General features: G+C 37.9%; 1 protein-coding gene across 6 annotated transcripts in view; it reads left to right on the top strand.

The window, feature by feature from the left end:
- The first annotated feature begins 1,229 nt into the window (after nt 1-1,229).
- The window catches only part of INTU (inturned planar cell polarity protein), a 72,064-nt gene continuing 47,090 nt past the window's right edge, over nt 1,230-26,203 (top strand). For 3 of the 6 annotated variants that reach the window (XM_070609132.1, XM_070609130.1, XM_070609129.1), the window contains exons 1-3: nt 1,251-1,489; nt 13,039-13,577; nt 22,869-22,954. In XM_070609132.1, coding sequence (XP_070465233.1) covers nt 1,359-1,489; nt 13,039-13,577; nt 22,869-22,954 — 756 coding nt within the window. In that variant the 5' untranslated portion in view covers nt 1,251-1,358. Of the gene's footprint in view, nt 1,490-13,038; nt 13,578-22,868; nt 22,955-26,203 lie in introns of all 6 variants that reach the window. The other 3 variants (XM_070609128.1, XM_070609133.1, XM_070609131.1) reach the window with 3 other exon arrangements.

Raw genomic sequence — 26,203 nt, 5'->3', positions numbered from 1 at the left:
TTTATCATATTTTATATATGTGTATTTAACTTTTCCCCTGTTGAACATTTAGATTGCTTTCAGCTTTTCACTTTTACAAATTTTATAAATGTTATTTGCTCCCCTTATTTTCTAAGAATAGATCTCTAATAGTTGAATTACTGGGTCCTGAGTAGGAAATACAATTTAGTGGTTAATCACTTCACTTCTTGGTTGGCTTTGTTGCCTGCTAACCATGCAACCACTAACAAGATGAATAACCTCTCTAAGCTTCAGTTTCCCTATTTTAGTATAGGGATATTTACTTCATAGTATGTGAATACTTAGCATAGTATATGAATAGAACAAGTAATTGGAGCAATGGCTGACTTTCATAAATGCTGGCTATTATTTTGTACTTGGAAAAAATACTTGTGGCTGGCCCAGTGGCACAGTGGTTAAGTGTGCACGGTCCGCTCTGGCGGCCTGGGGTTCGGCGGTTCAGATCCCGGGTGCGCACATGGCACCGATTGGCATGCCATGCTGTGGTAGGTGTCCGACGTGTAAAGTAGAGGAAGGTGAGCATGGATGTTAGCTCAGGGCCAGTCTTCCTCAGCAAAAAGTGGAGGATTGGCAGTAGTTAGCTCAGGGCTAATCTTCCTGAAAAAAACCCCAAACAAACTCCATGTAGGTATTCACAAATGACAGGTAAATTTACCTGTTTACACTTCCAACTTCAGTCTTGAGAACACTTCATCAAATTATAAAATTTTGAGTTAGAAAATGGATATGCAATTGATTTCACAATACTGCCACCCACTTGAGGCACCTCTCTACAATATCTGCCGGGGAGAACTGTGAAAATGTTTGCACTTGGGAAACAGTAATAAAACCAAAGAAATAGTGGTGCGTATTTACATTACCTAAAAGCGTCCATTCCCTGCAGAGACGCAGAGGCCCTGAGGAAACACAGAGGGGTCGTTTCCTTTACCCAAAGGGAAACCCAGGCTGAACGCCTCTAAGGCTTTGGACAGCTGTTAGGCGTGGAAACAAAGTGCAAACGGGAAGGAAAAGGGAAAAAAACAGTGACTCTCCGCCTGTTTTAATAAGTTACGCTGTTCCAAAGGAGTGCGCTTAGGAGAGCGGAAACCATGAAGTTCTAGGTACTTCCATTCCTCCGAAACGCCCTCCCAGAAATTTCTGCTCAGCGCCTCCTTTCGGTTAACCTAGTTCACTCGGGAAGCTTCTCCGTCTCCCTGGCAACCGAGCTGCCACCAATTGCAGCTAAGGACGGGTGGTCACGTGGCCTCTGCCGCTGCCCTAGCGGAAGCAACATGGCGGCTCCGGCGAGCCGTCGCTGCGAGGTTTGAATTACTCCGCTTGTAGCCGCTGCCTCCCTGATGATGGCGTCTCCGGTTTTGTGCGGCTCGCGTCAGAGCCCAGAGCGCTCTTCACAAGAAGATGAGGATTGTGATCCTGAAGATCGGGTCAGCGACTCGGGTTCTTACTCCTCTGCGAGTAGCGATTATGAGTAAGGTTCTCGAAGAGGGACAATTAAATCCATCTCTTCAATTCAGGGTGTACACGTGGGCTGGGGAGACTGCAAGAGTGTTGGCGTGGTTAGGGTTGACTGTTTGAGGTTCTATAAAAAGTGAGATTGATTTGCGCCATGTTTCGATTGTGTGATATCGTGAGACGAAATGACGGTGCCATTCTTTGCTACTGTAGGGTTTTTATTCTTCTCAGATGACGAAGCTCGCCTCTTTGTGGTGTGTTCTATAATATGCGAGGGTGTATCTGTTAGAGTTCCTCAAACTCTCTATTCTATCGCAGTGGTTTCTTGCTTCTCTCGTGTCATGATCTTTGTGATTTTAACCTCATTACTGTTAGGACACCCTACATGTTTTCTAAGTTAGCTGTTTAAATTATGTAGATTTTTTTCCCTGTTGTAAAAATGAAGAGATATATAAATCCACCGTTAGTCTCACCGTCGAGGATAGCCTCTCTTAGCATTTTTGGGTATTTCTGCTGTACTTTCCGCTACATCCTCATGGTTTTCCTGTTTCATATTTTATGTCATAATGTAATTTTTAAAATACAGAATATCTAAGTATTTTCCACTTTTGTATCCTTAATAATAATGAAAAAGTTTTGATTCACAGTACCCAATGCTACTTCGATTTTGAAGGAATTATCCCTTACTGCTATGATTTAAGAACTTTTTGGAAAAGTTAATTAGAGGTAGCTTGAAATGACTAACAGTGAAAAGGTTCAGGTGCCAAAACATCAACCAACCCCACAGTGGACTGCCATATATAGGCAGTTTTAGGGTGACATTTTATCTGTATTTAGGAATAACACAAGTAGTTAATGTGTATTTAGAACTAACAGTCACTTGGCAATTATTTTCACCTATAGATATGTAAAACATTTTTATCATCTTTAAAAGCATCAGGAAAACCAACACTAATGGCTGCTTACTATAGGGGCTTAATGAGGACAGGTTATATTCTTGAAGACTTCAACAAATTTAAGAAATCTTAAAATATCAAATATTTATGTAATCTAGGTCATTTAAAAATAATTACAAAATTCATGGATATCAAGCAAGGCTGCTGGAAGGAAGTATGGATTCTGTGGAACCTTATTTGGTTTTGCTGTGGAAGCCATTGATAGTGTGAGACTCAACTCTTGGTCTCTCTCCATCTTAGAATCACACACTTTCAGCCCAGAGAGAATCTGTAATTTGCCCATAGTCACAGCTGAGTGTTGTCAGTGTAGCTATTTAGACCTGATTTCACATGGGACGCCCTGATTTTGGTGCTGGGAAGTTCAACGAGCTAGCTGCAGACTCACCAATGCAAGAGGTGGCCTTCCCAGCTTGGACAGGACCAAAGGCATAGGGATATGATCCTAATCTTTCTCGTCAAAGCTAAGAGATATGAATTGCCTTCTGTCTTTCATCGCCTAAGTGAAGGTTATTAAGGAAGTTATGCTACTTATTGATTCTCATACAGTATCCTGAACTTTCAGGGTGCTGGGTAGTTAATTATATGCATATTCTTTCTGGGAATTGTCGTTGTTTCATACATGTTTTGTAACTGGAAATCAGTTTGAGCTGCATGTGATTATCAATACAGAATTATAAGTTTATCGTTTTTAAGATAAAATTACTTTAGCGTTCATTGCAGGGAAGCACATTTAATAGGTATATTTAACACTTATTATATAAGAGGAACATTTTAGATTAGTGCAGTACATCTTAACCTGGCACGTTGGCAGGTCCCTGGGGAAGCTTCAGAAGTAAGACTGGTGAGTAGCTTGGGTTGAGGGAACCAATGACTAGTTTCAGTATTGAAATAACAGAAATCATACATTTATTTGCAGTAGTGCCACATTGCTTTGCTTTGGTTTGCAGCGCTCAACTCATTGAGCAGCTTTGGTTAGTTCATGTTGGCCAGAGTTATCAATTTTATGACTTAGGTTTTTGATTTTTTCAAAGTGAATCTTTTGTTGTTACTGTTTTAAAACCTTGACTGTTAGAAAAGAGATACTTTTAAGAGAGAATTTAGCTGTAAAAAGCTAAGAACTTCCACTGAAAGCATGACTGGAGAAGAAGGGAAATATATCCTTTAAATTTTTTTCTGGGATTTTTTAACAGCTTTATTGAAGTATAATTGACATAGAATGAACTGAATGTATTTAAATTGTGCACTTTGATAAGTTTTGACATGTATACATCTGTCAAGAGAATGAACATATCCATCTCGTCCAGAAGTCTCCCCATGTGCCTCCCTAAGATTCTTCATGCCCCCCCTTTACTCCTTACAACCACTTATCTGCTTTCTGTCATTATAGATGAGTTTTATTCTCTAGAGTTTTATAAAAATGGAATCATACAGTATGGACCCTCTTTTTTTGTATGGCGTCTTTATTCGGCATAATTATTTTGAGACTCATCCATGTTGTTGCCTGTATGTCATTCATTCTTTTTTATTTCTGAATAGGATTCCATTGTATGAATATACCAAGATTTATCTTTTTCTTGGGTTTTAATATGAGAACATACTACCTGAAGAATCAAAACATTGCATTCAGTCATGATGCCATTGTTAACATCCAATTTAGGATAATTCCCTTTTTCCTCTCCTGCTGTGAACCATGACTTTTATCCTTTTTTCTTTTTTGCTGAGAAAGATTCACCCTGAGCTAACATCCACTGCCAATCTTCCTCTTTTTGTATGTGAGCCACTGCCATAGCATGGCGACTGACAGATGAGTGGTGTAGGTCGACACCCGGGAACCAAACCCGGGCTGTCAAAGCAGAGTGTGTCAAACTTAACCACTAGGCCACCAGAGCTGGCCCTCATTTTACTTTTAATTTAATTTTTCTTTTATCAAATGATACAGATTAAAAAGTCAAATAGTATGTAACTAAGTTTATGATGAGAAATGGTAGTTCTCTGCTACCATCTTTGTCCACTTCCAGCTCAGCATATTTGAAGAGAACTCATTATCTTCCTTGGTCCTCCTCTGGTGTTGCCCATCTTATTTACTGATATCACTCTCTCTTTGCTCGTGTCTTCCTGTCTAGTAAGTGTCCAATCCTGGAGACTTCGTTTTCTGATATCCACCCCTCCTTCTTCACTTCTGCCTTCTCACAGGCACTGCCTTACCTAAAGGGCTTGCCTCTCCCATACACCAGTAAAGTAGCCTTCTAACTGGTCTAGAAGCCTCTAATTTCTCCCATTTCCAGTCTTTCTTCCATAGAGCTAACAGAGTTTGCTTTCTAAAGCACAGTTGTAAATCATTTTCCTTTTAGAGAACCTACTACAAGAAGATATAACTTGGCAATTTGGATCAAAAATAGAATAAACACATGCATGAATATTACCAGTGAAGCTAACTAAAATGAAGCAGATATCCATGTGCTTAACTAGGTCTTCCTTATGATCAGGAAGAGATGGCTCAAATTAAAACCTAACAGCAATATGTCAGGCTTGATCGCTGATGATTGTATTGTTCAAATAATTCAACCACTTCAGTTACAATGGAATTTCTTTATAAGATTGCCTGAAATAACAGAGACTTTTGAAAATGAGACTAATTCTGATAGTATCAATACCACATTTTCAATGTCAATATAGTTTTTTCCACAGATGGTTATGGAGGCATCCTGGTGTAGTGTAATGAGTACTGGATTAAGAGTAGGGGTTGGACAACCTATGTTCTAGTCATCCCTGCCACTAACCGTGTGGCCTTAGATGTGTCACATAGCTTCTGTGAGCATCAGTTTTCACATGTGAAAATGAGAATGAAACTGCTCACTCAACTCTGAAGTTTGTTGACTGAATGTTTGCTTAAATCCTAGGAATGGGAACATCGTGACTAGTTGATGAGGTAGTTGATGATGAGATATTGACAGGAAGACAGGAGATTGACGTTGGAGGCGACATGTATTTGATTTGGAGGAGGGTTAATCCAAACTGAATTTAATTTCCTCATTTTTTTCCCCCAGCTTTGTTGAAGCATAATTAACTTATAAAAATTGTATGTATTTAAGGCATATAATCTGATGATTTGATATATGCTTACATTAGTAGATTCTCTAAGAGGAATGCACATGCTGTTTTACAAGTCTATTTTGCTTGTCTGAAAGTGTTAACTTTTTTATTTCATCAAATTTTCCCTAGTCTTGAGGGATTCAAAATTAGAGGAATTTTTGGTTATAACTTATTGTTTTACAGGATGACTCTTATAATGGAGTTTTCTCATCCTTCTCAGAGGTTTCACAACTTCCTCCATCTTGAAGGGATGTATTCTAAGGGGCAGATGTGGCTAAAGAGAAAACTAAAGGCTGAGCCTGCAAACCTTCTTTCGACCTCTGGTGTCTAACTTAGACCTTCCATTTCCTGTTTGGAAATGAAATCTTGTGTAGATGACCTAGGAAAGTCATGCTTTTCTTTAACATGAAACTATCTTCCTGGTATTGAGAAACTTATGGGCCTTCATCTATTCTGACTTCTATTTTACAGTTTAAAACATTAGGATAATTGTATTAGGGCAGTGAAACTACTCTGTGTGGTACTATTATGATGGATGACACTTGTCATTATACATCTGTCCAAACCCGTAGAATGTACGACACCAAGAGTGAACTGTAATGTAATCTATGGATTTTGGGTGATTATGATGTGTCAGTACAAATTCATTGATTGTAACAAATGTATCGGTCTAGTGGGAGATATTGGTAATAGAGGAGGCTATGCATGTGGGGTGCAGGGAATATACGGGAAATCTCTGTACTTTCCACTCATTTCTGCTTTGAACCTAAAACTGCTCTAAAATAGTAAAGTCTACTAAATCATTTTTCCACTCTGCTCAAAAGGTTGGTGGCCTGCCAAATAAATTCTAGATTCCTTAGTATGATTTTAAAGTTCTTTTAGAGCTACCCGTAGCTTTTCTGATGTCATCTTAATGATCCTCCTCTTTTAAGCCACCAGTGTCCCTACTTGTCTAACCTGGGCTGCTATTTAAAAAATAGCATAGACTGAGTGACTTATAAACAACAGAAATTTTTCTGGAGATTGGAAGTCCAAGGTCAGGGTGCCAGCATGGTCGGGTTCTGGTAAGGACCCTCTTCCAGGTTGCAGACTGCTGACTTCTCATTGTATCCTTGCATGGCAGAGAAGAGGGAGGAGAAACAAGCTTTCTCCTGAATGTCATGAGGGCGCTAATCTCATTTGTGAAGGCTCCACCTTCATGATCTCATCTGATCCTAATTGCTTCCCAAAGGCCCCATCTCCTAATATATCACATTGGGTGGTAGGGTTTCAACATATAAATTTGGAGGGACACAACATTCAGTGCGTAACACTACTACACTGACATATCGACCTATTCTCATACCTACCATATACTTTCACACCTACATTTTTGCGTAGTTTGTTCTCTCTGCTTGAAACACCCTTTCTTTCTATCTCTACTTTTCAGAATCATTCAATGTCCCACTTAAGTGCCATCTTCTCCTAGAACCTTTGTTGGTCTGTCTGAGACTCCACCCTTCTGCAGCAGTTTTTATTCCTCACTTTTGGCACTTGTATTTCAGCAAGGTGATGAGCTCTCTGTCCATCTGACATCTGTAGAAGTACCATAAAGCCCTATCACAAAACGTTTTGCTGGTCTATGATTTTGATTCTGCCAGGGTTAGATTGTATCCCTAACTTAGTGATGTGCAGACATGGCCCATTTCGTGGAAGAGTTAGGGTTAGGGAATGTGGTCTGGGAATGGAGTCATTATTAGCATTGTTCCGATGGAGATGTGTTCCTCATGTGAAAATTTATTTCATGCAATGAATACACAATAGTTCACCAGCTGGTCCCTTCCTCTTCTCTGATGTGCTTTACATTTGTTCCAGTGGTGACAGGCTACAAAGAACATCAGCCTTATCCCAAGTTCCCTACCTCCTCAAGCTGCTATAAGATCTAGCATAGATTTTAACCATTAAAATCATGGTTTTCTCTTTTTCTGTGTGAGGAAGATTGGCCCTGAGCTAACGTCTATTGCCAAGCCTCCTCTTTTTGCTTGAGGAAGATTGGCACTGAGCTAACATCTGTGCCAATCTTCCTCTATCTTATGTGGATGCCACCACAGCATGGCTTGACAAGTGGTGGTCTGCGCCCAGGATCTGAACCTGCAAACCACCAACTGCCGAAGTGTAGCGTGCAAATTAGATATTGCTGGTAGACAGAGCAGAGAAAAGAAAATACAGGACAGCGTTAGGCAGACTGGTACTTTCTGAACGAGGACCAGAAAGAATCCATATTAACTTGTCGTGGTGTTTTTATTGTGTATGGTTTTTCTCTGTTCCTAGAATTGTCCTGCTCTGCCTATTGGCACCATGTAACTACGTGTGTTGACCACTTTGGTAAAGCATATTGTGCTTTGCCCACTAAAAAGAAAAGCAAAGGCATAATGTAACAGGTTCAGAGTAGTCGCAAAAGTTTGTTTTCCTTAAGTAAATGTACCAGGAGGGCTGGCTATTTCCTAATTTTTTTCATGTCACGGTGGTTAAGGTAATCATGATACTGTTTCAGTTGATGAAAAATGCTGACATTAATGCAAATAAAGACCTGAGAGATTTGATAACTTAGAAGAAAAAAAAAGATTTAGTATCAACATAGAATTCTTGAATACATCAGGAATTGAGAAACTTATTGGCGTTATCTGAAGTTCATTTTCTTTAACATATTTATGTTATGATATGTTATATGTAAGCGAACATGCTTATTTGAAAATTAGCAAGTCTTTCTTTGGGAAGAATGACTGTTCATGTTAACCACATCAGTTAGGGTCTTTAAAAACCAATTAAAGTGCCCTCAAACTTTGCAAGCAGAACGTACAGTTATTCCTGTTTAGAGCAAAGTAGAGTAAACAAAACAATCTCACTGAAAGGCGTTTACACAAGGACAGCTTTGCAGCTTGTACCATGGGATCTCAGAGAAGAGATGAAAAATATTTATATTAATACTGATTAACGTGACCCATGTCTTACAAAAATCTGAATGAAAACTGCTAGATTTAATTCCTTTTTTAAAAGAAACCTTATTTTTGAATAATAAGTTGCAAAGATAGTACACACAGTTGCCATATATCCTTCACCCAGTAGCCCCTGATGTTAACATCTTACTGTGGTACATTCGTCAGAACCAAGACATTAACATCGTCAGTACTGTTCACTAAACTCCAGACTTTACTTGGATTTCACCGTTCCTTTACTTATGCCCTTTTTCTGTTCCAGGACCGGATCCAGGATATCACATTGCATTTAGTCGTCAGGTCTTCTCAGTCTCCTCTGGTCTGTGACATTTCTCAGTCCTTCCTTGTTTCTCATAACCTCAGTCCCTTGGTTAAGGTAATTCTGCCAGGTTTCTTCACCGTGAAGTTACTGTTTTTCACTTTCCATACCCTGTTCTCTGGAAGCATGTCACTAAGTCCAGTCCACGCTCAAGGGGAGGAGAAGTTAAGCTACATCTCCTGGAGTGTGGAGTATCTACATATAATATAATTTCTTTAATTTTGTTATTAATGAATAATTGTAATGAAAGGTTGGGGTTTTGTTTTGTTTTGTTGTTGTTTTTAATACACCCTCTTCCTTCTGTAGAACTAGTTTGAGTGCGGTCTTTACAACTCTGTTAAACTTTCTAACACATTAATAAGCTATGTTCTTGATGCTTAGCTAAATAGGAATCAATCACTTGAGTAGGAGTAAGGAAACTTCTGGCGATACTGAACTGTGGGGACCTTAATGGCACCGTCTAGTTTTGTTTCTAATGTCACCAGCACTTAGCCTGGAACCTAGCAAGTAGAGGTCATTGGAGACATCTTCATTTATTTCCAGGGGTTGGAAAAGTGCAGAAGTGCAAGAGCTGTATCTAATAAAGGTGTAAGTTTCTCTACAGTTTCGACTCTGGGGCAAGAGGAAGGGAACTGACGTTTATTTGGCATTCACCATGCCAGGCACATTATTTTATTTGCTGTTGATAACAGCTTTGTGAGGTAGCTATAATCTGTTTTCTAGAAGAGGAAAACTGAAGCTTAGACAGGTAAAAATCTCAATGGAACAGAATTTGAACCGAGGTCTTTGTGACTTCTTGGTTCATTTTCTTTTCTCTTCCATGTCGCCTTCTTTTGCAGAGTCTCTTATGTTCATTTCCTATCTTTATTCCTGTCTTTCCTTTCTTTTAATTTCTTCCTCTTTTTAAAAAAAATTTCTTCTTTCCCTTAAAGTGAAGTGTTTTTTAAATCTAGGTTAAGAAAATGGGTCTCATTCATTGCTGGTAGAATTGGTAGAGTCTTTTGGGTGAAGATGCATATATACACATACATATAAGGATGGTAACTATCGTTGTCTATAGGGGTGAAAAAGTAGTGAACGCAGTTTATCAGTAGGTGAGTGACCAAATGAGCTATATATATATATATATATATATATACACACACACACACACACACACACTGTGATTTTCCAAAACAGTGACAAAATAACCCTATGTATGTTTTTATATGATTATAAGAACATAGATTTTTAACATGATTTATGTCAGTGAAAGGTAGGAACAGAAGATGACATGTATGGTAGTTATGTTCCCATTTATGTAAAATGAATCTGTGTATATGTATACATAAAAGGATGCATAAAGTACAGTCACCAACTAGAAATCTAGTCAACATTAATTCCTTCCTCTCTCTCATCATCTCATCTAATCAATCTCAATATCCTGGTGATTTTCAAGCACCTCTCAAATGTTTTTCCTACTTTTCTTTCTTCTACCATTGCCTTACTTATCATCTTTGCCTTAACCACTGAAACAGCCCCCTAACTGGCCTCTTGTCTTGAGTCCTGTCCACTTCAAGTCCTTCTTCCATTTTCTTGTCAGAGTAGATCTATCCAAGAATATCTGACATGTAACCTAAACTCTTCATTGATGCCCCCTTACCTACACTACAAAATCCAAACTCTTTGCCATGGCCTAAAAGGCCTTGCAAAATTAAGACTTGACTATTTCAGTCATTTACCACCTCACGAAGTATGCTGTAGCAACAGCAGACTGGCTTTAGTTGTCGACATAGGTCGTGGAGACTGTCCCTCAGGCCTTTGCTTATGCTGCTACTTCTGTTTGGAATTCTCTTCTTTTTCTCTTCAGCTCCCCAGGCCCCCTCTCCAGCCACTTATTCTTTTAAAACTCGCTTCTGGGGTCTCCTCCACCAGAAAGCCTCCCTTGACCTCACCTTTACCCAGGCTAAGCTAGGTGACCTCTCTGGTGCTTACCATATGTATTGCCATGAATTCTTTCTCAGTTTCTCTTCCCCCCATTCCAAGGGATGGAACCGATGTTTTTATCATTGTAATTCTAGTACTTAGCACAGTACTTGGCACTGTTGATTTGCTCCCCAATGAATGGCCCCTCCATGGCCCCCAACATGAATGAATCTTTAAATCATAACCAAAAATTGGGTTTACCTTCAAATTTTAGAGAATGAGATGAACCATCTTTATATTTAGCAGAGGGCAAAAATGTTTCTTTGGAGTCTCATATCTCTAATAACACGCCAGATTAAAAGGGTGAGATTATAAAGCAAATAAATTTCATTCATTGTTTAAATTGATGCATATCTTTGTAAATAATGTGTATAATCATGGTGTTTACATTGTGCCATTTTAAATTATGGTGCATGTTGTTATGAAAATGAAGAAAGGAAGCCTCATTTAAAAGGGAGTCAGGAAGCCCTGAGGAGAGTATACTCATGCAAGTACCCCTCCACAAAGGAGGACATCTTTTCACCTGGGAACTTCATCTTCTGGTTTTAAGTAAAAGAAGGAAGACCCCTCCCCGCCCAGCAGCAGCGCACTGATCGCCGCTTGCAGCCCTTGGGAAATCACCGCAGCCTCACACTCTTGTTCTTCTCCAATAAACTTTTTTCCAAAACAACTCTCTGCAGTTTCCTCCTAAAACCCAATAACAGCTGACCTTCTCTTTGTCTCTTCCGACTGGCCTATGATTCACCATAGCTTGCTTGCCCTAAGTTGCAATTCCTCCGCTATTCCTGAATAACCTCAATTTTGCTTTTATAATTTGTCAATTATTTTTTTTAAGGTTGTCATTACCTAAATTTTTTATGGTGGCGACACAGTTGTTTAGACTCTCCACAGTAGAACTGCAGGGTTCTTGAATACTGATTTCTGTGAGTACAGGTAGTTCTGGTTGAAACAAGTGGTATATTATTAATAACCTGCTGTAAGTGGTGCTCAGTGCCTAAAATGATGCCACCCACTGGGAGCCAACAAGTGCCAAAGAAATAATAGTTTTGATATTTGGGGCTAGTTATGCCTTTCTTTTTAAACCATTTATATGTATTTGAAAATTCTGTATTAATTATCAACCACAGACCAGGGTGTTGATTAGTTTCAGAGTTCAGTAATAGAATAGTGCATTTTTTGGATTAATTTTCACAGAATTTAGATAGAAACATTTGACTTTTAAGTTTAAAGAACCAGGGTTGCTAATGAACACTGCAGAAAACAGAAATGTCTTCTATCTGATTGAATGATTAGAACACAAATTATACCCTTTCATGCCAGGATATTACAGCTCATGTTTCTGAAAAGACTCTCTCCAAATGTTAGTTTTTCCACTGTAACCAGTTTTGCTTTAAATAATAGCAGTTTGAAAGGTAAACTGTTCATAACATTAAACAGGGTAGAGCTTGTGATTACATTTGTTACCTTAAGATGAGTATTTTTGTTTTTAAGGCTGTTTCAATCATTTTAATAGCAATGATTTTGTTTTTTTCAATGGCCTACTTCCCAGTTAAAAGTTTTTTTACAATCACATGGTGAATTATGTAATATGTGGTTTACTTTTCCTACTACAATTATTCATAAAAAGGAGTATTACGGAAATTATAGGCTGTAGAAGTGATCATTATTAACTGTGGTTATAAACTGATTGTTTTCAGCAAAGATTTTAGTTCATGCCAAGGTGAATGTTTCTCTTTTGAAAATTTGTTATATAAACTAAGTCTATTAATGCTAGTAGGCTTTAGCTTTCGTTTTAACATGACAGCCATGTTGAATAATTTCTATGCAAATAGGATGTTTTTATGTACAGTTTCCAAATAGCTTACATCTGTGGATATAATGCATAATCGGCTACTAATGTGAATTATTGTCCAGTGAAAAGTCTGAAGTGAACAATAATTACATGGGGCTAAATTAAATGAAAAAAAAAATTAGATTCTAGAGCAGGGCCATCTTTTGTTTTATTTATTTTCTTTTCTATCTCTAGCTTTCTTGATTCCTTCTCCTCCGAGTTCTTCAAGGCTCTACAAAAAGCATCCTACAGGAAATGATGCTTACAATAAATTAGAAGCAGCAAGGAGACTCTGAAATAATCAGAGAACTTTCACCCGCTCCCACCTCCCTGAACCCCAGCCCCCACCCTCACTCCGCTGCCAGAAAGACATAACTGTTTTTCTTATGTTTGGCTGCTATTCAGACTCTTTTCTCTTTTTCATAGTGACCTCGAGCCTGAATGGCTGGACAGTGTGCAGAAAAATGGAGAGCTGTTTTACCTCGAATTGAGTGAGGATGAAGAAGAGAGCCTCCTTCCTGAGACGCCTACTGTGAACCACGTCAGGTTCAGTGAAAATGAGATTATTATTGAAGAGGATGACTACAAAGAAGGAAGAAAGTATGAACCCAAACTCAAGCGGTTTACCAAAATTTTAAAAAGTAAAAGACTTTTACCCAAGCGCTACAATAAAAAAAATAGCAGCAACAGTGGCCCAGTGCCCATTCTAAAGCATCAGTCCAATCAGAAAACAGGAGTCATCGTCCAACAGCGGTACAAAGACATAAATGTTTATGTAAACCCCAAAAAGCTAACTGTCACCAAAGCTAAAGAGCAGCTCAAGCTTTTGGAGGTACTGGTTGGGATTATCCATCAGACCAAGTGGAGCTGGAGAAGAAGTGGAAGACAGGGCGGTGGAGAGAGGCTCGTGGTCCACGGCCTGCTGCCGGGAGGGTCTGCTATGAAGAGTGGTCAGATACTCATTGGTAAGTACTACTGGCTAACGTCAGTCCTTGTTGGTGGAGATAGCGTGATTAAGGATGCCTTGTCAGAGACGTGATGAAAACAGAACTATAGCCAGAGTCTCAAGAGATTAAGGACTTCTTGGTGATATTTGGAACAGTAGTGAAATTGTTAAGGATGGTTTCCTGCAAGGCACAGTATTCTTAAAATAAGCTCTTTGGTGCATTGAATATGTGTCTGCCTTGTTTAGGCCAGGGAGTAGCTTAACTAATTTTCGAGTTTTGAATTATATAATTTTATTTCATCTTGGTTATATTTGCTGACAAGAAAAAGAACTGAGTTGATTATACAGTGATAATTTAGGTTTGAATGACCTATATCCAATAACATAATACAAAAATATGTAATTTATGAATAAAAATACTTTTAAATTGTATGTTTGCACTTGAGTACACTAAGTTCTTGGAGTGGTTTTAAACTGTTTCATTTGGCATATTTAGCAGCAGTGGTGTTACACATAAATTTCCTTTCAAGGGTGCTTGTCATAAAATATCCTACCAATTTTGAGGGAAAAAATAAATCCACAAGTTATTCTGAATATATGTATTTTGTCTTGCTGATACATTTTAATCAAACATGTTGGATGTAATGCTTGAATTAGTAGCAACTTCATTAGTTAAACATGTTAGTCCAATGTGAGAATATATTATTAATGAAGCTTAAAAGTTATTAGTAATTCTAAAAGCTGACAGTTTAGGAGATTAGATAAAGGAAGTTTTATAGATACTTTAGAAACTTAAAAATATTTCTTACTTTAAATCTGAATCCCATTTGTTCATTGATTCAACAAATAATTTTTTTGAGCATCTGCCACGTGCCAGGAATACAAAGATTAATGATCCAATTACTCCTCTTAAGGAGCTCATACTATAGTGGAAGAGGTGGGTCAGAAATAGGCAGACAGCTTCACACGGTGTGATAAGTGCCATGATAGGGGTTTGCAAGGAGGAATCAAGTAGGAAGAGCATCTGTGCAAAGTGTGTGTTCCAAATGGTTGCAACAAGATCTCCACATTCTCTTCTTACAATGTAATGTTGATACTCCCACCATGGAGAGTTGTGGTCTTTGTGTCCCGGCTCCCCCTTCTTTGAATCTGAGTGGGCTGTGACTACAGCTTAACTGGTACTGTGTGACTTAAGAGGTGGGATCATAAAAGATGATGCAGCTTCTGCCTGGTACTCTTGGAACCCAGTGGCCGTTCTGTGAGGAAGGCCAGGCCACATGAAGAGGCCATGAGAAGTGGTCTGGCAGGTGGCCCCAGACACCCTCCAGCATCAGCCACCAGACGTGAGTGAAGAGGCCTTCCAGATAACTCCAGCCCCAGCCACCATCTGGCTGCAGCTACATGAGGAACCCCAAGTGAGAACCTTGGCTGAGCCCAGTCAACCCCAGAGCTGGGAGAGATAATAAATGATTGTTGGTTTTTTAAGCTACTGAGTTGTTTGGGTGATTCGTTTATGTAGCTACAGATAGCTGGAACAGAAGCTAATGCATATTTATAGTCTCTCAGGTCCTCAGCATTCTTTTTTGTGAAATGACAGGAGTGGACTAAAATATCTCAAAGGTTTGTTCTTTTATTTCTGTCAAAGGAAGCCAGAATTCCTCCCTGATCATTGCCCACCACCATAACTTTAGGATCCCAGTGATGGGAAACTCCAGCTAATGCATCCTCTTTATAGTTACCTGGGGCCTCTGCTTAGAATGCGTTATAGACAAACCTCTAAAATCCTTTTTAGCTTTTTCTCTTGAAACCTAGTGAAAAGGTGGTAATGGCCAATGAGCCTCTTATTCCATATTTCCTTTCCCGGTTCCTCACTCCAGTCTGCTGAACTTTCTAGGAATGCTGCTTACCTCTAGGCTTGATCTTTGTGCACGATGTGTATGGGAGGAAAGAGAATAAACAATAGAGAGGAAGAGACTACCATAGTGGTCCTACTGTTTATCTTTAAAATAATTTAAAGATATACCAGATGCTAGTAGTCTACTTTTTGACCCGAGTGTGGTAACATGGGTGTGTTCACTTTATGATAATTCATTGCATTGGAGCCCTACCATTTGTGCACTTTTATGCGTGTGTTAAATAGCAATAAAAAGTTAGAAAAATCAGGCTTATGATTTCGATTTTATAATGAAAAAGTTTATAATTTACTAATAAGTAAAAAAAAGGATTTGTCAGAATAAAATGATTGTTTCATCCTTGGTGCATAGCAAAATGCTTGTTTCGTAATAAGCCCTCAAAAAACATTTATTGAATAAATGTATAAACCATGTAAAAAGATTATGTACAGGGAAAACAATTAGAGGTAAATTTTAAAAAGAGAAGTAAATATAAATACAGCAAAATGCTAATAGTGTTGGGTTAGTGTGGAGACATGAGTGATTGTTTTCTCTACTTTTTCTAATTTTGTATTTTATGATTATATTCTGTATTTTTTAAATTATGTACTTTGAGAGTAAAGAGTGGACTATTTTAATGTCATAGTGGGTTTGCTAAGCCCTCGGGGTGCTTCTGTGATGGAAGTTTATCACTTGTTTCTTTCATAGTTGGTTTCACACCGCAGTCTGTGGTTGAACTGTGAGGCAGCCCCGTAGGAAGGAGGATCGTGAAAACTTTGTCTTGGTGATGCATGCCATTTGCTAGGGGTGACTTCTGCCATTGTTTAGCTGGAGAATGACCCTTCTTTGACTAACGTGCCTTGGCCAGCACAGTAAGCCTGGTGACACTTTTCCTTCTTTCTTTCCAAGACAGCAGAATTCTATTCTATTCTGATTCTTCTTTGCTGGAGTCGTGGGGGTTTTGCTGCCCTTTTTGCTGCCATTTTTGCTGTTCCTGCTGCTAAGGACTTGCATCTTTATTTTGTATATTTCTGTTTCTGAGTTTTTCCTAAAGCTTGAGAGTCAGCTCATAGCTCCTTGACTACCTGCAGTCGGCCCCCATCCTCAGACCAGAGCAAATGAAAGTCCTCCTTTTATCTCCATCTTAAAAAACTGCATATCACCTGGGTGATTTTATTTCAAGATTACTTATTTTTGGTCATTTTAACTGTTTGTTTTTTTAAGTATTGGAAAGGACAGGGTTAGAGAAATCACACATTAATGTTCTAGTCATGTATATCCCTCTGGACCGTTTCTGCTGAAGAATAAAACAGTTTTTATTTCGAGCTCTTTTTGTAGAACTTCTAATGTTCTCACCTGTGATCGCTAAATTGATTTGTTTTCTACACACTCGTGGTAAGTTTCTCTCTAAATTTTTTGAAGTTTTTTTTTTTGTCTACCTTTAAAAGTCTTTTTAATTGAGTCTTTTTAATAACATGCACAAATCTTAAGTTTACATTCAAAGAATTTTGACATATGTATATACCTGTGTAACTACCACCCAAGTAACAATATAGAACATTTCTGGTACCCAGAAGGCTCTTCCTCTCAGTCAATTTTCTCTCCCAAAGTTAATCTTCTAAAAGACACACATTTCCTACCAACAGAGTTGATTTTGCCTTTTCTTGAACTTCATATAAATGGAAGTATATGCTGTTTATTCTCCTGTGTTTATTTTCTTTAGCTTATAATCTTTGAGAAATATCCATGTTGTGACTATGTAGAATTCTAAAGTATGAATATATACTATTTATTTTTCCATTCTGCTGTTGATTGACATTTTGGTTGTTTCCAGTTAAAATATTTGCAGTACTTTCTTAAAAAGATAGATTGGTTTTTATGAACACCTAAGCTGTGGTTTTGTTCTCTGATATTCTTCATGTTGTTATTTAGTATGCGTTTTTATTTTCACCTTCTGTAATACTTGTAGCATTTCAGTTTTCTTCATGAAAGTAACTCTGCTGTCTGTCTCTCTTCTCTCCCATCATCTCTTTCCCACGTTTTTAGCTGCAGTACTTGACCCAGTAGTAAAGCAAAGAAACTAAAGCGGGGAGTTCATTGGAAGGAGAATTTTAGGGTATTTTGGCCTTTCTGGAGAGATTCTGATGCAGTTACTTCCTTCTACAGATAACCACCAAGAGGATTACATGATTTACCCCACAGACAGCCAGTGAGTGATAAAACTGAGACCCATGCTTGTGATTTCCATTCAGAGAGCTTTCTCACTTGCTGGGTTGCTCATTTGAATGGGTTGGGGAAAGTGCCAAAGGATTTCTCTTTGAAGCAAAAACAAAAGAAATTATTTAATCCTTTCAAAATGTAATTTGGAAATAACTATTAAGCTACAACAGTGTACGGTTTAACCCAGTTAATCCATTTTGAGACGTTTATCCTAAAGAAAGAATCTAAAACAAATCTGCATACCACAGCCAGCAGCTCACATCAGGCCCACCACGTGTTTTTGTATAGTCTGCAAACAGAATGTCTTTTACCTTTTTCAGTGGTAAAAAAAGAAATCAAAAGAATAATATTTTATGACATATGGGAATGATATGAAATTCAAGTATATCAGTGTCCATAAATAAAATTTTATTGGAACACAGCCACATGGATTTGTTTATTGTCTATTGCTGCTTTCCAGCTACAGAGGCAGAGTTGAACAGTTGTGACAGAGACCATATGGCCCGCAGAGCCTAAAATATTTACTTATCTGACCCTTTACAGAAAAAGCTTGCTGACCCCAGATGTAAAAGGAGGAAAAACTGCATGAAATTGTTTAGTGAAACATTTTTTAGTAATAATAAAAAATAAAAAGCATGAAAGTGTCAAACAAGGGTATGGGTATTCGAATTATGATTTAACAAATTTATGTTACTCAACTATTAAAATTATAATTCTAAAAATTATGTAGCAGCATGAAAATTCTTATTATTTGAGAGGTTTAAAAGGATAAAATCCTTGATACCTCCTTTGTGTGAACATAGGTAAAGACGAGAAATTATTTGCAGAAATTTCATGGGTATAGTGTTGGGGTCATAGATAATTTTTCCAACATTCCATAGTAGTATTTTCTATTTTAATGAGAAATAAAAACCTCGCGCTAGTGTCTCATCCAGCATCATCAGGGAATGTGGTATTTTACTTCATCAAGTATTCTGAATGATAGTTATAATACATGAGCTACCATTATTCAGGGACTTCTAGAATGGCAGGTTGGGAGGGACCTGAATTTTCTCTAGTTCAGTGCCTGTGTATTATAGATGAGGGATTGATATTGAAGCTCAAAAAAAAAAACCCCAGTAAAATTCATTCTCTGAAAACTTAGGAATTTATCAGTAAATGCATTGAGAGTCATTGCATTAACTTGAATGTATAAAATGGGAGTATGGTGACTGTGTTTCTAAAACCAAATTCTCTCCTCCCAAAGTCAAATTGGGCTTAATTTAAATGATCAATTTAAGTTCAGTCTGATCCCACCTGGCTGTCCCATTCATATTCCCCAGTCCTTCTCTGTGTAAACAGCCCCTGCTAACAAGACTGATTAATTTTTTTCCCCAGTGACCTCCAAGTGTACCTCGTATATCCATCTCTGTTCTTTGGTTTTCACGGTCCCTGACTCTTTGTTTGGTGCTTAGCCAAGATTGCTTTGTATTGTTAGGTGAGCGTATTCATTTTCTCTTGCTTCTGTGACAAAATTACCTCAAACGTAAAGGTTTAAAACAACACAAATTTGTCATCTTGTAGTTCTGAAAGTCAGAAGTCTAACATGTTTCTTCCTGCCCTAAAATCACTGTCCACAGGGCTGCATTCCTTATGGAGGCTCCAGGGGAAAATCCCTTTCCTTGGCCAGCTTCTCCAGGCTGCCTGCTTTCCTTGCCTCGCTTGTCCTTTCTTCCATCTTCAAAGCCAGCAGCGTAGCATCTTCAAGTCTCTCTCTGACTGACCCTCCTGCCTCCCTCCTATAAAGACCCTTGTGATTACTTTGGGCTCGTTTGGATAATCTCCCAACCTCAAAATCCTTAATTCTATCTGCAAAGTCCCTTTTGCCATGTAAGGTGACATGTACACAGATTTCAGAGATGAGGATGTGAACGTCTTTGGAGGACAGTTATTCTGCCAACCACTGTGGGGGGTTTTTTGGATGAAATAGGAGTTTCGATTTTTTTTTCTCTTTCAATAGTAATAGTGTATATTTATTGTGGACAGTTTAGAAAATGTAGTTAAGCAGAAAAAAGAAAAAGCCCACATACCCAAAGGCAGCATTTTGATATGTATCCTTTCTTCTTGCATTTATGTGTAATAATTTTGTTTCAAAGTAATTTCTTAAACTGCATATTCATTTTGTATACGGTATAAGTACAGCAGTAAACAGCCTTTTGTGTATATATTTTCATAGCCCTTGGTGCCTTAGATAGTAGCCCTTTAGTTTACGTTTGTCATTTGATATTAAGTAGATGCTGAGAAATTGATGTTTTATCAAGTAACTAACTTTTTTACATTGAGAAATTGATAAACTGATCTCACCTCTCTGTGTTTTGATTCTTGAAGGTATCTCTTGATAGAATTTTCCACTTATTTCTGCCCATCAGTAATCCCCAGACCATTTCTTATTTAACGATTCAAACCACTTCATGCAGTTCCTTGCCTTTCAGCCTTTGAAATGGGACAGTGCATACTAATGACTCCCATTGAGAAAGCTGAGAAAGATCATTCCTGGAGTGCAGGCTGCCCACTGCGCTGATGTGATGTCCAGGAAGCCGACCATCTCTGAGTCACTTCACAGAGGTGTTCAGAAAAACGTGAGGAAAAGAAATATCTGGGAGAATGAGAAATGGATGTAACACTTCTTTGATAGAAAGAGAAAATTTTCTACTAAACATTTAAAAATATTATGAATACTACTGCACTTGCTCTAAAATTTATTTTCGTATCTTTTATGATGATACATGTCTCCTACTTTTAGAGGTTTGTTGCACATGGTGCTCTCAGGTGGTACTCCGTGAGACACTCGGCCACAGAACTGTAGTCATGTGTTGCTTAACAATGAGGATGTGTTCTGAGAAACATGTCATTAGGCAATTTCATCCTTGTGCTAACATCATAGAGTGTACTTGCACAAACCTAGATAGTACAGCCTGCTATACAACTAGGCAGTACGGGAATAATCTTATGGGACCACTGTCATATATCTAGGTCCATCCTTGACCGAAATGTCATTATTTGGCACATGACTGTTTAGGTGTCCTGAGGATAGCATAATCTATTGGCTACACAAACAATGGATAGAATGGTCCAGAAGTGGTTTTGTTTTACATTAATACTCATATATTGTGTTCATTCTTCCTTTACTTTTCCTTTTTAAATCCCTACAGCTATAAATAATTTGGTACAGTACACTTGCTTAATCTCTTATTTAAAAAGAATTAATAGGATATGGTGCTTTTTTTTTCCATATTGAACTAAAGTTGGAAGTTTACTTCAGCTTTCAAGTTCTTCCTTTTAAGAAAAGTTACCAGGGGCTGGCCCAATGGCACAGCAGTTAAGTGCACACATTCTGCTTCAGCGGCCCGGGGTTCGCCAGTTTGGATCCTGGGTGCGGACATGGCACCGCTTGGCACACCATGCTGTGGTAGGTGTCCCACATATAAAGTAGAGGAAGATGGGCACGGATGTTAGCTCAGGGCTAGTCTTCCTCAGCAAAAAGAGGAGGATTGGCAGCAGATGTTAGCTCAGGGCTAATCTTCTTCAAAAAAAATTTAATGAATGAATGAATGAATGAATTTGTTTAAAAAGCATTAGAAAAAAGAAAAGAAAAGTTACCAGGTTGCTCAAAGTGCTGCAGTCGTTGACCATCATAATGACTCGGTGGCGACATGGCCACACCTGCAGAACTCTCAACTAAATAGCATCTCTTGAGCATCTGAACCTAGTACAGGCCATTGTAAACCTTCATGGGGATGGCCTAAGAAACTCTTCCTGTTCACTCTGCGCTTAACCCATTCTCCATCTGAAAGAATATCAAGGAGGACAAGGAAGGAAGGGAGAGAGGGAGGAGAGGAATAGCGCTAACTAAGGTAACAGCATTTTGACCTGTTCCCCAACCCTCATTCCCACAGGGCAACATGAGGAGGGCCAGGTGACAACTAAACACATAGTAGGTTGCATTAAAGGAGAGGAACTTTGAGTTTAGGGAACATGAATCTTTTATAAATAACAATTATTAATAAGATATAGAGGGAGACACTATGTTCATTATACTGTACATTAAACAAACTTGACCTTTGCTCTGGAGGAAGACACTATCTCTATTGTCCTAGTCTGTTTACTATACAAACATCCTTTGTATAATCCAGAATAAGACTTTCTGGATTATACAGATAATCCAGAATAAAGACTTTCAGTGCTTTGGTTTGCAAGATATACAAAAACGTGAGAGACTGATGGAGAATTGTCTACCAACATCATTTTATCTATGTACATGTTTATTATTCAACTTCTCCAAAGATGATTAAGCTCCATGTGAGTAGAGATTTTTATTTTGTTCAAGTCTTGATCTGCAGTGCCTAGAACAGTGCCTGGCATACAGTAGGTGCTCAATAAATATTTGTTGGGTGAATTAATGAATAGATGAATATGAATTATTTGATCAATTTCCTAGTGATATATTTAGGAATGATGAGAAAAAAATAACCTTGGTAGGTATATAGTTCTATTAATATAGCTCACTGATATTTTGATATTATCTTTATGTTGTAAAAGTAAATTTCCATTTTAACGCTGATCTTTATTTTATCAAAGCCACCAAATTTGATAAGTGTACCTATTTAAAAAAAAAGCATGGAGGGAATTTTTATCAAAATATACTATGTATTTTGATATGGTGGAGCCTGTGAAACAAAGAGCTGTGTGTAGACACAGATCAATAGTAACAGTGAAGACCAAAGCATATTGAGATATGATGCATCACATGGATTTAGTGAAAATTGCAGCTAAATCTTTTTTGCTGTGGATCCAAGTAGTTAGTCACTTATGTTAAGCACAGTAGTTGGTTTATGCTACAAATTTTCCATTTGTTCTTTGGGTTTATATAATTCTCCAGTTGTATCAAAAATGAGAATATCCACTCTTTAAACATTCATAGGTTGCATTTAGTTGTGGTGCAATGTTGGGCTATATTATAGTTTAAGAAAGAGTGGAGTGGGAGATTAGCTCTGCCACTAATGAGCTTTGTGACCTTGGACAAGTCCCTGATTGTCTGTAGCACCTTTTCCATTGTACTTTGAAGAGTTCCGAATAGATGCTTTTTAATGTTTCAATTCTAGATCTTTTTGGTTTTGGGATATTCACGCAAATATCTTTTATTGTTATTCTGTTTTCAGGTGATGTCCTTGTTGCTGTGAACGATGTTGACGTGACCTCTGAGAACATAGAGAGAGTTCTGTCTTGCATCCCTGGACCTATGCAGGTATGAACGTTCTTTTTCTGGGTTTTATGACGAATTGTATTATTTTTTTAAGATTCTGAGTGAGTCATACTTAACGCACTTGGGTATTTAAAAAATTTTAGATCTTGTTAACATTTTTAACTTTTGGAGATTGTTCTAAAAAGAGAGAGAAGTATCTACAAGTAAAACTCATCCTAAGTAAAGCAGGAACATGAACAATAATGAAAACATATAATGACCAACTTGCCCTTATAACTACTGTATGTGCTGATGAAAATCCAGTTCCTGGAAAAGTCATTTTAAACAGTCATGGAAGTTTCTGTTCTCTGACTTATTAAAATCATTACTGCCATAAAGTTTTTTTTAAAGTAGTTTTGTTGATTTTAAAAATAATTATACTGTTTTCTTGATTTTTCTGTTAGCTGGTCTAGCCTTATTCCTGAGCTTTTGGTTAGCTACTTAATGAATTATTTTTCATTCTTTGCGGGTAAAAATAAATCTCTTTCATAAAAAGTTACTTTGAAACTTTTGACGTTTTATTGACATTGACATTTTATATCAGAGATGACATTTTTAGGTCATTAGATGTATTTTAGAAGTGCTATACCTCCTATTTATGAACGTTCCACTCTTGTTAGCATTTGAATTTGGCTTTGTCTGTTTTGAGGCAGAGGGAGGATGACACGCTTTAGAGAGATGAGAGATTCCATCAGGCAGTGAGAGGATGAAGCAGTTTTTGGATTGATCAGAAGAACAGAATCCCTGACAAATCAGAATCTTACCTGCATCTGATCGGAGATTCTGAAGTAATAGGACCCATGATGAAATTCCTTGTTTTCTAAGAAATAGGATTTCCGTTATGCTCACTGCCTTCCCTTAAAACACACACACACACACACACACACACGTGCGCGCGCGCACACACACACACACACACACACACACGCTCTGTAAATTTAGCTATCTTTGGAAATGTTAAGTGAAAGTGCTGAAATAACTATGGTAGCCAGTGACCAGCAATTCCTGGGAATGGATAGAGATAGAGATGGAGATGGAGTGGTGTTCAAAATATTAACAATGAGGCAGACCCCAGGCATAGTGCTGGAATAGAGTGTGTGTTATCCGCTTCAGTTGCTAGATGTAGGGAGGTCCTGGGTTGGTCCAAGGTACTGGGGCACCTCAGGGGGCTCAGATAGCAGCTACTTACCAATCAGTAACAGAGAATTACAGTATTTTAACAAGCGAAAAGGTTCACCCAAGTAAACTGGTTGCTTGTCAGCCCTGATCGAGGGCTCATCCTTCCTTGCCTATGTCGGTTGCAGGTGTTCTGCCAGTATTGCCAGAGTTCAACCACATCTCCTCTGCCTTCAACAAAAGAAAAATTTTATTTACAGTGGAGTCACATTATACTTATGTTTAATTAACATTTGCAAATTCAGCTGTGCACACTCCGCAGGCAAAAAAGGAAGAGAAATAGTGATTTAAATATTTTGGACCAATTTGCTCACTATTTGCATGTCCTTTTTAAGCATGAAATGAGTTGTGTATCTGCTGTTTCCACAGTTTGCCTTTATAGCATGAGCATCTTGCTGCGTTAATGAGGTTCTGTGTTTAAACATATATGTTTTATATAACGTGGCTTTTAAGTGCCAATACATACGTCTTTTGCCAAAATGAGGAAACAGCAGTTTGTTTTAAAGATGGAAGAAAAACTGACTGTTATTAGTCAGATTTATCATATTGAGAGAACATGTTGTACTCCAGCATGGCCTTCCATTCCTGATGTAATTTCAAGGAGATTTTGACTATATACAATTTGAGAATATAATCCCTTCATAAAACATACATTATTAAAATCTTTTTATTATTTAAGAAAATTAACTTTTTTCCCTTATTGTGAAAGTGATACATGTTCATTGTAGAAATTTTGGAACATACGAAAAAGGGGACAGAATCTCTTAAGACTCCACCACCTGAAGATATTTATTGTTAGCATTTGGAATATTTCCTTGTGGTTTTCCCCCCGTGTGTAAACATGTATGCATTTGTTTGTTTTACTAGCAGAATTGGTATCATAGCTGTGTCTTATTCAAAAGCAAGCACCGGCATGTATGGTAACATATCTTAATAATGATTTAGAAAATAGCTACAATTCCTTTAACTGGAAATCATGTTTGATTAGTAAACCACAATTTTCTTACATCATTAGTGTGGAAAGGTGGGATAAACTGTAAATTTTTCACCACCAGTAGAACTGGGAAGAGAACTAGAGTTTGTGTGTACCAGGTAGTATGTTGATGCTTTGCTAATCCCAGTTCCTTTAATAATTTCATTTGTTCTTCATATCAGTCCATTAGACTCCAAGAATTTGCATTCCTATTTTATACATGAAGGAAAAAAATCTGGGAGATTTAATGATTTGTCCAAGGATGCAGAATTAATAACTCAGTGAACTGGAACTGATCATTCCTGGGCATGATGCTTCCGCTTCTCACACAATCTTGGTGGATCTTTGTTCTTTCTGGGCCAGAGCTAACTGAGGCGGATTTGTCCCAGAAAAAGTCTTTTCACCTGGTCTGTGTCTGTGGCATTTGAAACAGTCATTCAAACAATAAGAGAAGAGGACTGCTGATTTATAAAGAATACCGTAGGAGACTTTTTCATGTTTAAATCTGGAAATATCTAGCAGTAACATTTTAAACTTATTCTCAGAGTATAAAAATGGTCTGAAAGTTTCATGTCATCCAGCAGAAGATGGCCTCGGAGAGAGTATAATGAGGTAGAAAGGTCTCTGAGGAGACAGAGGTCTCATCTCCATTTAAAGCTCACCCTGAGCAAGTTTCTAAATTCTTCTGGGTTTCAGTTTCCTCATCTATAATCTGAGGGGATTTGAGGGAATAAATCTCTAAGCCCAATTCCAACTCTACAGTTCTCTATTTGATTTTTAGATAAGTTCCATTATAGATAAATTTAGAATACCAGAATGCAATCCAGAGGTGAAGCCTTGTGCTAGATGAGGTACAAAAAGCCCAAATCATTTCTTTTAAAGCCAGGTTTTAACATTCTGCAAAACAGTTGACTTAGATTCTTTGAAAATGTTAATATCATGAAAGAAAAAAGACTGGAGAGCTGTGCTAGACCAGGCCCGACTAAGGTAACCTACCGCTGAACACAGTAGCTAATCTTTTTTTTTTTTTTAAAGATTTTATTTTTTTCCTTTTTCTCCCCAAAGACCCCCAGTACATTGTTGTATATTCTTCATTGTGGGTC

Source organism: Equus przewalskii, chromosome 2 (assembly GCF_037783145.1).
Source record: "Equus przewalskii isolate Varuska chromosome 2, EquPr2, whole genome shotgun sequence".
In the NCBI taxonomy this organism is placed as follows: Eukaryota; Metazoa; Chordata; class Mammalia; order Perissodactyla; family Equidae; genus Equus; species Equus przewalskii.
This window is presented reverse-complemented; position numbering and strand designations above follow the sequence as displayed.